General features: G+C 38.7%; 2 protein-coding genes and 1 pseudogene across 3 annotated transcripts; 1 reads left to right on the forward strand and 2 right to left on the reverse strand.

Moving 5' to 3' along the window:
* Positions 1-1,209: 1,209 nt before the first annotated feature.
* On the reverse strand, positions 1,210-3,928 carry LOC137718682 (cytochrome P450 98A2-like; annotated as a pseudogene).
* A 5,217-nt stretch (positions 3,929-9,145) lies between these two features.
* Positions 9,146-11,323, forward strand: LOC137717445 (uncharacterized). The gene is made up of 5 exons (XM_068456823.1): positions 9,146-9,317; positions 9,683-9,768; positions 9,865-9,925; positions 10,201-10,287; positions 10,980-11,323. The coding sequence occupies exons 1-5, from the start codon at positions 9,237-9,239 to the stop codon at positions 11,070-11,072; spliced, it is 408 nt and encodes a 135-aa protein (XP_068312924.1). The 5' UTR covers positions 9,146-9,236; the 3' UTR covers positions 11,073-11,323.
* Positions 11,324-11,532: 209 nt separating this feature from the next.
* LOC137717444 (uncharacterized RNA-binding protein C1827.05c-like) lies at positions 11,533-14,412 on the reverse strand. Of its 2 annotated transcripts, none has more exons than XM_068456821.1 (10): positions 14,300-14,412; positions 13,731-13,887; positions 13,516-13,630; positions 13,330-13,385; positions 13,009-13,056; positions 12,826-12,923; positions 12,283-12,352; positions 12,053-12,163; positions 11,832-11,885; positions 11,533-11,753 (listed from the first exon to the last, which is right to left on the reverse strand). In XM_068456821.1, the coding sequence occupies exons 2-10, from the start codon at positions 13,878-13,880 to the stop codon at positions 11,739-11,741; spliced, it is 717 nt and encodes a 238-aa protein (XP_068312922.1). In that variant the 5' UTR covers positions 13,881-13,887; positions 14,300-14,412; the 3' UTR covers positions 11,533-11,738. The 2 variants fall into 2 exon arrangements, with proteins under 2 accessions (XP_068312922.1, XP_068312923.1); XM_068456822.1 differs by having other exon boundaries at positions 13,731-13,884; positions 14,300-14,398.
* Positions 14,413-15,893: the final 1,481 nt, after the last annotated feature.

The raw sequence follows: 15,893 nt of genomic DNA on the forward strand, positions 1-15,893 counted from the left end.
GCAATTTATATAAAAGTTCACCAAACACTTAGACACTGTTGTTTTTTATTAAAAGCACTTTTACAGAAAAAATGTTTACCAAACACTTGACAACTTTATTGTACAATTGTTTATTCTCACAGCGCAGCATAAACAGTTTTTTTTTTAAAAGCACAACAATACCAAATTAGCCCTAAGACCATCTCTAAAAGCATTTTAAGTGTGTAAAGGTTCCCTTTGGCAATAAGCAATTCAATCCCCTCAAGTGAATAGTAACCTCATTTAATGAACAGTAATTGTCTATTGCATCGCCACTCCTGTACTGAAATGAATAGGCCAGACAATTCGTATTAAAATATTCATATTTTTATTTTATAAAATAATAAATAATAATTTTATTTTTAATTTCGGATAAGATTTTTAACCGATCTCGTCACGCTGTGTATCATTATTCGAAAGTACAATTTTTTGGAATAGATTTCGTTAATATTTTTAATCAATTCCGTCGCGCCACGTGTCCTTACCTATTTAGAATCGTTGAAAATATTAAAATGTGGTGTAAAGTGAAATCCAATAGTTCAGATTGTGACACGTGGCCCAACGTAACATCTCTATTTTTTCTCTTTAAAAAAAAAAAAATTAAAGTTGAAAAATAGGGACCGTTGATCTAGAAATCAAACAATCCAAATTGTGCCACGTTATCTAGCTGTTGGGGGAGGTTTGAAATTTTTTTTACAGTTGGAAATCCAACGGCCCAAAAAAAATAATCGATGGAAATCCAATGGCCTAGAAGCAGCCACGTTGCTCAAGCAACGGTAACTGAGTAGGGCTGATACACATGGCCCACCATCTGAAAATATTTGGAGACGCACCCTCACGTGCTCTTACACGCCTCACACAAATTTTTTTAATAACATGGCTGACGTTAGCCTTGCATCACATCCATCCAGGGGGTCGGGCTATGAATTTTCGCCTGACCTCTTGGTTGGGCTCCCCTTAACCCAAACCCAATTGCTTGAGGGTTTTTTTTTTTTTTTTTTTTTTTTTGGGGGGGGGGTGGGGGGGGATGGGATTGAAATTAATTTGGAGCCAATCTACAGTGCCCACAGTGGATGTGCTCTGAAAATTTACACACAAAATTTAAATTTGAAGGCTATGTGGCACATTGATCTTTTTGGGAATTTTGTTCTCCACCCGATATGTCTAATTTAAACTATTATTATTGCATTATTTATTTTTCATAATTGTAATTAGTATTTTTAAGACAAAAGATAATAACAAAAATTATAAAAAGCATTTATTTGGAGATGCCACATAGGAATTGACATTCGGTTGGAGAACAGTAATGTTGTCTTCTTTAGTCATTATAGCTTATGTGGACTTTTTGGCATCTCATTTGAAGATGCAGTTCTCATGTATGGGACGAGTCCTAGATTTTCCGACATGTCAATCTCCTTAGGCTTCACCCCTTCCGCCGGAGCCCAAGTCAAATGGTGCAACATATGGCCCAACATGGAAGCCACCAAGTTGATACCGAGTTGGGCTCCCATGCATACTCGCCTTCCTGCTCCAAATGTAAGTAGTCTAAAGTAGTGTCCATTCATGTCCACATCTTCTTCTAGGAACCTTTTGGGTTGGAACTCGTGTGGGTTTTTCCAAGCCGCTGGGTTACACGCTACTGGCCTAACATTTACATGAACGTTGGAACCCTTGCGGATGTCGTAGCCACCGGCCTTGACGTTGGCATTGGCTCGCTGGGGGAGCATTGGTGGTGTTGGATGGTGCAACCGTAGTGCTTCCCTTGCTACACATTGTAAGTAAGGTAGGCTTCAGAAATCAACTTCGATCATGACCCGGTTTAGCTCATCTTGGGTCTTTTTGTTGCACCCTTGGGTTCTTGATCAACTCGGCCATGGCCCTTTCAACTAAAATGGCTGTGGTGTCCATACCTGCAGTAATCGTGTCCTGCATAAAAGACACAACCATTAGAAACAAGAGAGAAACTGCAAAGGGGATAAAGTCGAAGTGCAGAAATCATTTTCCGAAAGCATATATTAATTACTACTCACCCAAAGAAGTCCAATGATAGTGTCCTCACCAAGGTCAAACTTATCTTGCAATGTAAGCAACGCATCCACAAAATGTTGCCTAGCACCACCGCTCTTGTTGCGCGCTTGTGTGCGCTCCTCCATGATTGCCCTTGTGAGTCGGTCTCGTCATGTACCATGCTTGACAAATGCCTCTTCTCCCATGGGGAACATCCACCGCAACCACGGAATGTGCTCCACCATGGCAAGTGATGCACCGAGCTTTGGTCCATTGGTTACGATGGCCTTGAATTCTAGCCCTTGCTCATCAATGTATCTGAGTTAACAAAACGTTTTCCAAATGCTAGCCTTGTTATGTTGTTGAAAGCCACTGTCCCAAGTATTTCCTCACTAACAAACTCTTCCCATAACTTACTGCATTACAGTACGACTGAGATAATTCTCCTCTCTCCTTCATCACTTATGCATCTCTCACTCTTTCTCTCTTTTTCTCTTTCTCGTCAACATCCGCCACCACTTCCGGTTGTCGATAACAACCCTCACTCTTCCTTTTCGTCCTTGTTACATTTATTCACTACAATTATTAAATAAATAATAATCCACCCAAATGTGGAGGTGGATATGGAGTTTGCTTGGTATTGGCTTTTGACTTAGCCTCCAAAAATTTCCAACTTAACCCTAGCTAGACCACTATAAATAGAGGTCTTAGGGAGACGGTTGGTGATAGAGAAACACATCAGTCCTTCCAAAGTATCCATAGCCGAAATTCCTCTAGGAATTTCTCACTCACATCCTTCGCAAAAATCTCTCCCTATAGTTCGGTTCTACAAGATGTAGGCGGGAGAGAACTACGTCCCTACGCTAGAGCACAATGTATGTAGGCAATCTAGTAGAACTAGATGCAACCTAATCTGACAAATGATGGCGTTTGTTCTCGCCAACATTATTTGTACCATATTGTCGAGTCATCAACTACAAAAGCAAGTGTGAATATCCATCGATTACACGTGATTATGTGTTATTCAAATTCATTATACTATTTTTTGTACCTTAATTAAAATATATCCTAAGGTCTGGTTGGTGACATTGGCACATGTCTTGAGAATCTCGAGAAATAAAATAGTCAGATAAGGGTGTATTTTTATTCGCTAACCTCAGGTAGTGGTAATGTTCATCACCTTACTCATATCAATGGATGAAGAGTATTTTTGCTCACCATCCTAAACTATGGTGTATAACTCACCATACTTTTCAAATCTTTACACATGTCATCCACTATCGGGGTTTGAATCTAAAAGTTTAGCAATTGAATTTTTTTTTTGTCAAACAATAAATTTTTCTTATATTGGATGTTAAATTAGCTACAACGGGGTTCAAATCTATACTATCATACAATGACTCAATTGATTTCCACCACTATGATAAATGGCCGGCAATTGAAATTTAATTTATGCGTTCATTTCGGCTAATTTTTCAAGATGATAACTGCTAATTAATTTATGAAATAAGAAAATTCATGAATAAATTGAAAATGAGTAACGCATAGAAATTAAAAGACATATGTACCAGGATTGGTGCAGTGTTTGAATATTGACTCCACCGTGGCGGTGACCTCATCTTCCCTGATGGGTAGGAGAGCCTCGATCCTCTTGGGAGAGAAAAGCTCGAGGGTGCAGACCTTCCTGACCTTGACGCAGTGGGGCCCATAGTCAGCCCATATGGGCCCACTCGGTGTAGCAACGAAACCTCACGGGCTTTATGTCATTGAGGTTTCCGACGATCGGCCATGCACGTGGCCCTGGCGGGAGCTTGAATCTCAGGCATTGGTAGAGCTTGTAGGCGAGGGAGATGAGGATGGTGATTGATGAGATGGGAAGCAGTAGTCCTCCGGCGAGAGCCATGTTGGATAATTGAGAAAATTAAGGTTCGAGTTGGAGGGTGGTTGATATAAATGATAGACATTTAGGATGGAGTTAGTCAATGGATTTGCATTGAATAGAGAGGGAGGAGAAATTTGTTATTGTGCCGGAAACATAGGTGGTACATTACGTGTTATTACATAAGAGGTGGAAAGTTTTACTTTTTAAGTTGTTAATTTTTAGTAATATGTGATGTACTATCTAATGTTCTAGATACACTGAAAAATCTCTCTTGAGATAAAAAGGGTGACTCACTCAGATGTGGACAGGCTTTAAGCATAGATGGATCACTCACATTCACTGTGTTATATGTGGCGATTTAATTGGTAAGTTATTACACGAGTGACAATAAGTTCTTAAATTATCATTATTTTTTTAAATAATCCTTTAACTCATTTAAATTTGACAATTTTTCGTACGATAAGATTCAAACTAGTCAATTTTAGCCATGCAATTTGCGTTACCACGCTAGCAAATCAAGTAATTTAAATTGATGAGAAAATGAATAAAATAGAATTAAATCTTATTGCAGGGAGAAATTTGACGGTTCAAAATGGAATTTAAGGACTTAATTAAAAATGGGTAAGTTTAATCATGATGTTGTCTTCTCCGTCTGGTACTCTTTTCTCGTACTCATTACCAAGATGGAACGTTGTGGAGCAATTCAAGGGATATATGTGTGCCAACATGCCCCACCCCATTAATCATCTGCTTTTTCCTGATGACTGTTTTATATTTGCTAGAGCAAAAAAATCCTACCGTAATACATTGAAAGACATCCTTGCCTGTTATGAGAGAGCATCTGGTCAGAGTGCAGTTTGCTTTAGTCGGAATGTCAGGAGGAGTGAACAAAATCTTTTGGCTGATTTATTAGGGGTGGAAAGAAATCGAGGGGTCTGTTTCAACCATATCAAAGAGAGGTTTTGGAAAAAACTTCAAGGATGAAAAGGTAAAATACTCAGTGCCGCATGGAAAGAATTGCTTGTGAAGGTTGTGGCTCAAACCATTACATTGTATACCATGTGCTGCTTTCTACTTCCAAAGTATTTTTGTGATGAGTTGAACCAATTAGTGGCCTTTCACTGGTGGAACGAAACGGAAAATGAGAGGAAGATTCATTGGATGGCTTGGAATAAGCTGCCTTCCAAAATTTGAGAGTGGACTTGGATTTCACAATCTCTATGCCTATAACTTAGCCCTGCTTGCAAAACAGGGGTGGTGAATCATTTTTTATTCCTCATCCTTAGTTGCACAGACTCTAAAGGCTAATTATTTCCCTGATTCTTCTTTCATGGATGCGGTGGTGTGGCCTAATGCATCCTATGTGTGGAGAAGCATATGTGCTACTAGAGAGGCAATTAAACGGGAATCTAGGTGGCAACCTGAAAATCTCTGTTCAGGGACGGAGTTAGAAATTTTTTCTAGTAGGGGTAACCTGAAAATCAACTAAGAAAACCTTATTATAGTATGACTTATACCTGATATGATAATCGGGGGATGATTCCAAATGAATATGCATCACAATTCCAATGTTACAAAAATTTCAGTGTAGTATTGGAAAGTGGCAAAGTGATAAGAAAAATATTAATACATGATTACGCGGGAGAGGTTTTTCGGTTTGAATGATAGAACAAGAGTACTTTTATAATATTTAATATGGAGTATATGCAGTATGATGGTATATTGGATATTAGATACATATATTTTCTTCAAAGATAACGCATGTGTATTATATAATTGTAGTCTACAACTTAACAAACGAATCACTTGAGTGGGAGCATATGCCCCCAATGAGCCTTCATCGGCTCTGTCCATGTATCTATTGTTCGAGAGTTGATTACTGATGACGCTAAGTGGAATGTGAACTTGCTTAAGTCTTTATTGCCTCTTGAGGAGGTTGAGCTTATTCGAACTCTCTCGTTGAGTAAGTGAAGTACAGGTGATAACTTGATTTGGCACTATGATAAGAAGGGCAAATTCACTGTTAAAGCGCCTATCATGTGGCTTGGGAATGGACTGTCCCCCTCTCTTACTTCATCTTCTTCATCCCTTTATAGCCATTTTTCTAACTTGTGGGATAGATTATGGTAGGCTCGTGTCCTCCCAAAGTTAAGATGATGGCATGGAGAATAATTTCAAATATCGTCCTTACGGATGGTAACCTCTGTCTTCGGAAAGCCCCCATTGATTCATTGTGTGTGCTTTGTGAATCAGCCTCGGAATCGATGCATTACCTTATGCTTAAGTGCCCTTTCGCAATTGATATCTGGTGAGTCTCACCCTTAAAGTTCCACATTTCTCATTGGAATAGATGCTCCTTGAACGAATGGACTCTGCAAATGTGGCAAAGTTTAGTGAAGTCAGATTTTGAATGCATCCTTAAGCTATTCTTGGCGATTTGGACGGCTAGGAATGCTATACTTTGGGGAGATGTTCCTAATCTGAGTCCTACGATGGTTATGGGTCGAGCCGTGGACTGGTGGCAGGATTTCTACGCGGCACCTGCTCTCCCTCCGAACCAGTTAGCCATGGTGTCCCTCCTCGGTGGTCATGTCCTTCAACTGGCAGATTGAAACTCAATGTAGATGGGAGCCCTAGGATGATGACAAATGCTCAGGTGGAGCGGGGATAATAATCAGAAATGTTGAAGGAAATTTTGTGGGTGCGGCTACCCGTATGTTCATGGATGTGTTTTCCCCTATCCAGGTGGAAGCACTAGCCAGGAGAGTTGGTCTTGAATTGGTGGTTGATTGGGGATTGATTAAGATTGATATTGAGAGTGATGCGCTTCAGATCATTTCGGCAATGGAGGAGTCTTTGACAAACTTGTCTCCCATGGGACCTATCATCGACGATACCAAATTCTTGATGTCTATGGTTGCTGAAGCTTTGGTTGCCCAGATCCGCCGTCATGCAAACTCAGTAACCCATCGCCTGGCTCGTTTTGTCCTCTATGCTGGGGAAGATTGTACTTGGGTAGATGAACCTCCTATTATAATTAGTGTTCTTATTGTAGAGGATGCTTCTTTACCTTGTACTAATTAGCCTTACTGGCTATTATGAAATATATGATGTACTTAATAATAATAATAATAATAATAATAATAATAATAGGGTATATTCTATATGGCGTAGGATTCTTTTCCCTTATAATTTCTTTTCCCTTCCATTCCCTTCTAGTTAAACAGTTGCGATTACACCACGTCTACATCTTGTTTTGACTTTTTTTATATAGAGAATAAGGCAAAAAGAAGAGTATGAGAAGAGGAGATGGAAGGGAATGGTAATAGAAGAGGAGAGAATTCTATTCTATTCTATACAAACATGTCAGTCCTTTGTGTTAGAACATGTGAAGTAACGTTATCTAGTTCTACGGTCAAAGTCTCTTGAAGAAGCTAATCTTTTTTACAAAAATGATATTTGTACCCCTTTTATTTTCCTTTTTCATATTTTTGTTTATTTTTATCTCCCAATTTTAATTTCTTAAATTTATTCATTTTAAAGACCAAAAATAAGACGAAAGAAAATGTGCAAGAGAACAAGAAAAGTGCATTGAAATCACTTGAAATGAATGAATAAAAAGAAAATAATCAAACAAAACGAACAAAATTTATAAAATAAATAGAATAATTTATGTGAAAATAATTTCTCATTTGGTACTGTTTTGCTAATTGCTCCAGCTCAACCGGAAACTAGTAATTACCCGACATCATGGTTTGATTGCCGGTGGCTGAGTCTGATTGCCGTGTAGGGAAGGAAGGTGTTCGATTAGTCTTATGGGGATTGCCAGTTACAGGTTGCCGAAGACTAATCTCTTTCCCTTTAGGCTTATTTTCAGCTACGTTTTTTAGAACTCAATTTTAATTTTACTTTTGCTCTTTATAATTCAAAAGTCGTCACTTTATTCTCTCAAACTCAAAGTTCACTCCACTATGCCTCCTAAAACTTGAAAGTCGACCCTATAAAACTTAAAATTTGCTCCACATTACCGGAGATTTGTGAATTTCTTATGTAAGTTTGATTTGGGTGCACCAGGCTAATCAATTTCTTTTTTATTTTTTCATCTCCTCAATTTCTTTTACACTTAATATTCTTTGATTGTTGAATGTAAACGCATAATGAAGATTTATAATTAAATTTATTGCACATGTGGCATAATTTTACTGAGTGCTGGGTCCCACATATGCTTCAGAAGACAACCTATAAGTTTCAAGAAAAAGAGAGAGTCCAGAAATCAAAGTGAAACGAATTTTGAGTAGAGAGTAAAGTGACTTTTGAGTTACAGAGAGCAAAGTAAGATTATAATGAAGTTCCAAATGTGATAGCTAAAAATAAGCCTTCTTTTTAGGTATGATTCCCTTATTTACTATACATATCATATTAACACTCGATGCTTCGCCATGGGGATAACGCCTAGATAGGTGGGAGGCTGGTGATCTCAATGAATCGGACCAAAATCCATGCTTCGTGGCTGCATCTCCCAACCAGAGCTACTAAAATCTTGGAAATCGACTAGCCTTACTGTTTCATTGATGGGTCTCCATTCCTCTATCTTTCCCTCAGCTAGGTATGGTAAGGACAACCTTGAATCGGAGTTTTCATGCTCATACCAACCAAAATTCACTACGGGTAGGGTGAGAATAAGAAGGGTGGATAACCCCTAAGATAAGGCTAGAAGAAATTAGGAGTTTTTAGAATTTTTTTTAATAATTTCGGCCTTAAGAAAATTTCAATTACGGCCATTGGATTCTTTAATATCTGGCCATTGGATTTAATTGCATATTGCAGCAAATGTTGCTGGGGCCCATCAAACGGGGTGAGAATCATGCTAAGTTTAGCCAGCTCGATGCCTCTTTGATAGTGTTTTTGTCTGATGAACTCTATAATTTTTAGTAGTCATTTGGTGAAGTTGAGTTTTGTCCAAAATAGGTCTTTTTTTTTTCTTTCGCCCTTTCTACTGAAGATGACCTGATACATGCCAAATTCCCCTCACCCAACTACCGGCAACCTGGTGAGCTCCACTGAGACGACAACAGCTGCTAGATTTGAACGTACCATACATCTGACCCGTCAATTCTCGAGCGCGCATTGCACCTCATGCACCGCATCGCGTGTTATCCCTCCTCGTGCCTGCCACATTTGTACACCTTTTGGCCCAATTGGGCCTTTTCAGTCAAATTCTGTTTAGCCCACATTTGGAGAGTGGATTTGTGACAAATGTACCCCGCCATTGGAGATGCCTTCATCGTCTCAGTGAGAGTCGTCGGAAGTCGGACTGAAAACAGAGCAGATGGCAACGACGGCGTGTTTCATCATCGTCAGCAGAAACGACATCCCTATCTACGAAGCTGAAGTCGGATCCGCCGCCAAAGTATCATTCTTTCTTTTTCCCTTTCAATTTCTAATTCCAATTGCAATTTTGTTCTGATTTTCCATTGTTTGATCCAATTTCAATTAATTAAAATGGGTTTCTTCATTTCTTGGCAATCTCTCTGCATCCGCAATGCTCGCTTCAATTTTCTTTATTTTTTGTAATTTATTTATTTATTTGATACTAGTGATGTTCTATTTTAAACTAATCTAAACTGCGGGGAGGGGGATTCGAACTCGGGTGCACAGCGGAGCACATCCGCTCTAGGCAATGTAGTTAGTAATTTGTAAATTCATCTAAATATCTATGTTTGTACGGCTAAATACTTGGATGGGTAATGGGTGTTGGTTTGACACTTGACACAGAGAGAAGATGCTGCACAGTTGCATCAGTTCATATTACATGCGGCTCTCGACATTGTTCAGGACCTTGCCTGGACTACCAGTGCCATGTGAGCCAGCCACTTTTTCTGTACCCTCCATGCCTTTCTTCTTCCCTTAACTTGTTTGCGCGTATATTATTGATCTTTGTAACATTCTTGGTGCAGGTACTTGAAAGCAATCGATCGCTTTAATGATTTGGTGGTTTCCGTCTATGTTACAGCTGGTCATATCCTTTGTATTTCCAACTCAAATATATGTTTCACCTTCACCTATCTTAGAATTGTATGTTTTCACGGATGTGTTATTTTCTGCGCCAGTTCTTTAGCAACTCCGTCGTTTTTCAAATCAAGAAAGTATCTTTAACTTCCGAACATTGCTGTTATTTGGATTTTTTCAACCTGATGGAAGGCTGAGTGAAAGGGCTTCCCGTGTTGTGCCTATGTTGTACTCTGTTAGGTGCTGTGCAGTTTCGAGTTTGACAGTTTCTTTAACTAGACATACATACACGACTTATGCTACTTCATGACTCTCGTAACGATGATGGCATCAAGAGCTTCTTCCAAGAGGTTCATGAGCTTTACATCAAAGTAAGTCACTACATACCATCACCCCTTTTATTTAAGCTCATTTTGACACTTCCGTAGGTTCTTGTTGGTTGATGTGTTCTCTGTGGATTCCCTGTGTCATCTACCCTGTATGCTTCTAATCTCGTAGTCTTGGGTGGCATGAGGTGAATAGAGGTGAACTATATATTTCTGCTATGCGTTCTGTAATTATGAAATGTGGTAGAAGGGCTAGCTCTCCTTAGAAAGTACGTAGTTACATTGCCTACACATGTTTCATTTAGAAGTGCTCATGGTCAGTTGTTAGTGCCTAGGAAACCTTTTGACTGCGACACATATTCTCGTTACTGTTCCGAGTATCCTCTGATACCAGCAAATAGAGCCACATTTTTTAAAATGAAACTCCTTGTGAGGAAGATCATCTGGTGGTATCTTGGATGAATAGTAATCGAAGTTAGAGAGTCGAAACTCACTGGCAATATCACTGAATAAAGGATATGCAAAAAGAAAATATGTAAATACAGAGTTTTTGTCTTTCCTTTTATTCTTGCGAATCCAAACAACGATACTAGTTTATGTCAGTTCATGAAATCTTAGAGTTTTGTCGAAACACTCTTGATTACTTCATTACGCAGTCTCCATTTCGCAATGTAAACTTCCGTTTCATAACAGAAAGGCATTGATCATTGACTCACAAGATGTTTGTGGATTTGCAGACTCTTCTCAATCCTCTCTACCTGCCTGGTTCACGAATTGCGTCATCACATTTTGATACAAAAGTTCGTGCTCTTGCACGAAAATATCTGTAGGGGCAACGTATGCTGTGGGTACGCAAGCTATCGACATTTCGCAATGAGGTGCACAGCTTCTGCAACTCGGGGGTTTCGAAGCCTTTCCTTTTTGTTTTTTTTTTCATGATTTTAGTTCAAGACTGTTACGTATCATACCACGTGTTATTTGCGATATTTGGATTAAGTCGATCAACATTTCAATGCTAAGGGAGAAGTGCATGAAAGAGAACATTTTAAGTATTAAAACATCCAAGGAAGCAAATCTTAAATTCACTGTCTCCCTGTGTTTTTCTTCCTAAGATTTTGGGTCCGCAGCTGCACATAAACACACGCACATACAAGCGATCCATGTGTCTATTTTCCGCTGCGACAACAGAAAGTAGCAGTAGCTACTAGGCCAGAGGGAGGACTTTCGCGAATCATAAACACTTCTAACTACGTAATGCCTAAATCAGAGGAGAAAAACTTGACAATTGACTTTGAAACTGAAGATGTTACCATAAACTTGTCGATAAAAAAATGCACGATTACAATACATGAAGAGTGATGAAAAGGTCATGCGAAAAACTACGTTATATTTGTAAAATCTTACAAATAAGATTCAAAACCCAAGACCAATTCTGATATCCAAAACTGTCTCTTTCCCGGTTTTAGGGGTGGACCAAGACGAGAGCGTGTGCTTCATCATTTAGAAACAACCTGCCATAGAAGAGACGAGATGAGATGACAACATATGTTTTATCTTCCAGAAAATGGTACAAAGAGAACATGACATACCTTCTTTCGGTCGGTCTTCCTTTTCTTTGGAGCAGGCTCCTCACTACTACCCACCTGCCAGGAACCGAAAACATGTGCAATATTAATAACTAAATCAACCACAAAGAAATGCAGGCACGATGAAATGTCAGGTACCATCATGAAGAAAACAAAAAACAATTACGAACAACCTTCTAACAGTGAAAAGAATATATACAACCGTAAGTAGGACCAGTTCTTACAATTTCTGGGCATTTATAATCAATACCAGCAGCCTCAATTTTCTTTTGACGCTTCAGATCTCTCTTCACAATCTTCCCCATTAACTTCTTGTGCTCTTCCGCTGTTCTTTCCTGAAAAATCACCACCCAACAAGGAAAAGGTTAATAAGTTGAAACTCCTTGCAGGTTTGTTGTGCAATGTCAAATGGGAGAACTTGCTAGAAGTTGCTTTTCATGTTTTCAGGGAATACCTTGTCTTGTCTCTTCCGCTCAATTTGAACCCAGTTCACGGGTCTGACTCGGTAGTTGAAACCTTTCCATCTAAAGTTAAACAAGACACAAATAGTGAGCATTTACAGCAACAAAAGCTATCAGTAATGGGGAACGCAAGAAATTCTCAACCCAGCAACCAACGTACAATTGAACCACTGATCCTTGGCCCTACCTTTTCCCTCCGATAGTTTGATGAATGATCTATTTTTCAAAACATTGAATTTAAACCCTGAAAACTTTTTCCTACAATAAAAGTCCCCCTTAACTTTGCTCGCATCTTTTCCCTCCATTCCTATTTATAGTTTTTCACTGTTCTCAGTTTCAAGTGATGCAGAAAACTGAATGTGAAATGATTACCACTCGGGACTCAAAGCACACAGATGAACCAAGTCGTATGATAAATCTTTTAAAGAACCATTGAACAGCTTAACCACATTAACCAGATTTACTATAAACAAAACTATCTTTGATGCCAAACTAACTCTCATATTATAATAAAAGATAAACAAATAATTACTTACAATTTCGGGTGAACTTTCTGCGGAGGAATAAGATGGACTTGCAACACGTGTTCGAACAACAAATAGTTATGCATAGTGTCAGCTACAACTTTCGCCACCTGCAAACAAGGTAGTGTTAGCAACGCTAAAAAAAAGGAAATGTTTGGGAGTTTAGATAATAAGTTCTAAGAAATTGAATACAACCTGAGGGTCTTCAAACTCAATGAAGCCAAAATGCTTTGATTTCCCTGTCTATTGAACATAAGATGAAAGAAAAAAAGAGTTAAAAAATGTCAAAAACATAATAATTCCTGTAACTATGATACCGCATACTAAATGAAAGGGATCTTTTATCTGCAAATATTCACAAGTCACGGAGGAAAGAAGGTGTTGTAGAATTACGTTCAAGAGTGATAAACATTATACTTATCTTCAGTTACAAGGAGCTAAAGATGTTTCAATTGGGAACTTAAAAAATAGGGAAAACATATATATAGTAGCATAGCTGTGGTCCAGCAGCCTAACCTTTTTGTTACGCGCAATTCTTAATCTCTTAATCGAACCAAATTGCCCAAAAAATCCTGTGAAAAACATCCAATCAGCAGTTTTAGCAGGTATACAATTACAAACATAGCAATAACCTTGAGCACATATTACAAAACATTTGTACTTCATTCAAATACATCACATTTGACAATCTCTATTGCACACCTTCCATTTCTTTCTCATAGAAGCCATGAGGTATCCGACCAATGTATAAAACAGTAGCAACATCCTCCGTGGGCTTTTCTTGGGGGAGTTTCCGCGCTGGACCGCCTTCTAATGGCTTAACACATAAATTCACCACCAAAACAATAAATAACACAACCACAAGAGAAAGGGAAAATAAACAAATACATAATAAATAGGATTAAACTAAGCATTACCAAGAAATCAGCAGCGGTAGAAGCAGGGACAATTGCAGAAGCAAGAGCAGCAGAAGCAGCAGCTTCTTTATTTTTGGGAGAAGAAGCTGATAATTGAGCAGAGGCTTTGCTCAATTGCTTTTTCATTGCCTTTTTCGCTTTGGCCCCCATCTCCCTGCTGCGAATACGCAATAATTTGTTACTAATCTCAAATGAAATGAAATGAAATAATTTGGACAAAATTAATATACCAACTACAAGAAATTGACAACATTTACATGAGTGCTGCAGAGCACGAAAAAAAATCCCAAACAAACTCACGCAATCAAAATCCAATGAATCTAAACGAGCTCCAATTTCTTTTTAACTCGAATTTTCCCACCGATTTTCTCAGCAAACAAACAGAAATTTAGGATTCACGAGAGAGCAAGCAAACGTCATAACTTGAAGGAATCCGAGCTTACCATTCCGTGATAACAATTAAAGCACAAAACATAACAAAAATCACCGCTAATTACATATATATATATATATATGTGCACAGAGAGAGAGAGAGAGAGAGAGAGAGAGAGAGAGAGAGTAGGGTGTACCTTTACTTGGAGAAAATAGAGCTAGGGTTTTTCTGTGTAAAGAAGAAGACTGGGAGTCTGAAAGTGGAAGAGGAGGAGAAGGAAAGAGGCGGGTTTTAGGTTAAGGTTTTTCTGTTTTATTTTTTTGGTCGACTTCGTTTTCTCAAAGGCCTTGGGCTTGGTCTTGGGCTTCGCTCTTGGGCTTGGGTTTCGGCTCGGGCTTAGGTCATGTTTAAGCAAAACTGTGATTCAAACTTAATGTCTTAATTTTGAACCTTCGTGACATTTTTTTCTCTATGGGCAGTAGTACAATTTTCTTTTAGTTTTGACCCTCATGTCATGAATGTTAATGAGAAAGAGGAAGGGCTCTCCGCCAATATCATGGCGGTAGAATGTTCCTGGCCAAGTTCTCTTCCATTGGCAGTCACCCCAAGAACACAGGAATATTATTACTCACAATCTCATTGATTACCGTTAGATAAGTTTGATCTTCTATATAAATTTTGAAATTTAAACTCATCTGACCGACGACAATAAAGATGAGCAAAAATGCACTCCCCCATGTAAGATAAATGCAGCGGGAGCAACCAACTCCCAATAAGAACAAATGCATGAAATCCACCAAAGCAATGTGCCGTCCATTGCATTAAAGCTCCACCCTATCTCTTCATCCTTCCATATTCTAAAAGTGCCGGTCCAGTTAACCAAGTGCTCTATATAGGGTGTAGGGTCATATTACTCTTGTTTACTCTGATCATTTCGCTTCTAGTTTCCAAATGACGAAACGAAAGCGTGGGTTGGTGATGGCGGACCGGATCAGCGACTCGCCAGATGAAGTTCTTGTTAGCATAGTGTCTCTCTTGCCGCTAAGAGAAGCAGCAGCTACCCGTATCCTCTCTACGCAATGGAGGTATGCATGGACATCTACTCGGACTCTTGATTTTGATGTTGATCCTATGGCGCGTTTACGTAACGGTAATGAAAATATGAGGGATTGAATTGAGAAAGAATTGAATTGAGGAGGAGTTGGAACGAGAAAAAGTTAGAATCGGATTCCTGTTGAAGTTGTTTACTTAAATGTTCTGGAATCGGAATAGAATTCCATAAAGCTGTTTACTAATTCAGCAGAATCGGAATATAAACTAATATGATTACTAAAATGTCTTTGTCCCAAATCAAATATTTTATATACTTTAATGGGTTTATAAAGGATAGTCTTGGAAAAAAAAAAAAAAAAAGTAAGTGAGGGCATAAAAGGAACAAAAATGTCATCCCGATTGCCCAAACAATCAGGAATTGGATTACCATCTATATCTAGGGAATCCAATTCCACCAATACAAGGAATTGAATTCCAAAATTTGTGTGGACCTCACTGCTTTTTTTATTTCTCCATGTTAGTACTCCGTAATCGGAATGAGGAATTCAATTCCACATTCTCATTCCGATTAAACACACACCTAAAGTTCTGAAAAGGGAAAGGTACGTCAGGTGGGTGGATAGTACTGTGGAACAACACCGAGGCTTGAGTATCGAACAATTTAGGGTTAATTTTAACCTAAATGGAAGATTTTCAAGTTCCATTGATAAATGGACTCGATTTGCAATGAAAAAAAG

Source organism: Pyrus communis, chromosome 15 (assembly GCF_963583255.1).
Source record: "Pyrus communis chromosome 15, drPyrComm1.1, whole genome shotgun sequence".
Taxonomy (NCBI): Eukaryota; Viridiplantae; Streptophyta; class Magnoliopsida; order Rosales; family Rosaceae; genus Pyrus; species Pyrus communis.

What these genes read in the sequence shown, in the direction of transcription:
- LOC137717445 (XM_068456823.1), top strand. Translation starts at nt 9,237, where the DNA reads ATGGCAACGACGGCGTGTTTCATCATCGTCAGCAGAAACGACATCCCT. An exon ending in AAGTCGGATCCGCCGCCAAA is followed by an intron (nt 9,318 to 9,682) that starts GTATCATTCTTT and finishes CACTTGACACAG; the next exon opens with AGAGAAGATGCTGCACAGTT. An exon ending in CCGTCTATGTTACAGCTGGT is followed by an intron (nt 9,926 to 10,200) that starts CATATCCTTTGT and finishes TAACTAGACATA; the next exon opens with CATACACGACTTATGCTACT.
- LOC137717444 (XM_068456821.1), bottom strand. Translation starts at nt 13,880, where the DNA reads ATGGGGGCCAAAGCGAAAAAGGCAATGAAAAAGCAATTGAGCAAAGCC. An exon ending in GAATTGCGCGTAACAAAAAG is followed by an intron (nt 13,057 to 13,329) that starts GTTAGGCTGCTG and finishes TATGTTCAATAG; the next exon opens with ACAGGGAAATCAAAGCATTT. An exon ending in CAGAAAGTTCACCCGAAATT is followed by an intron (nt 12,353 to 12,825) that starts GTAAGTAATTAT and finishes GTTTAACTTTAG; the next exon opens with ATGGAAAGGTTTCAACTACC.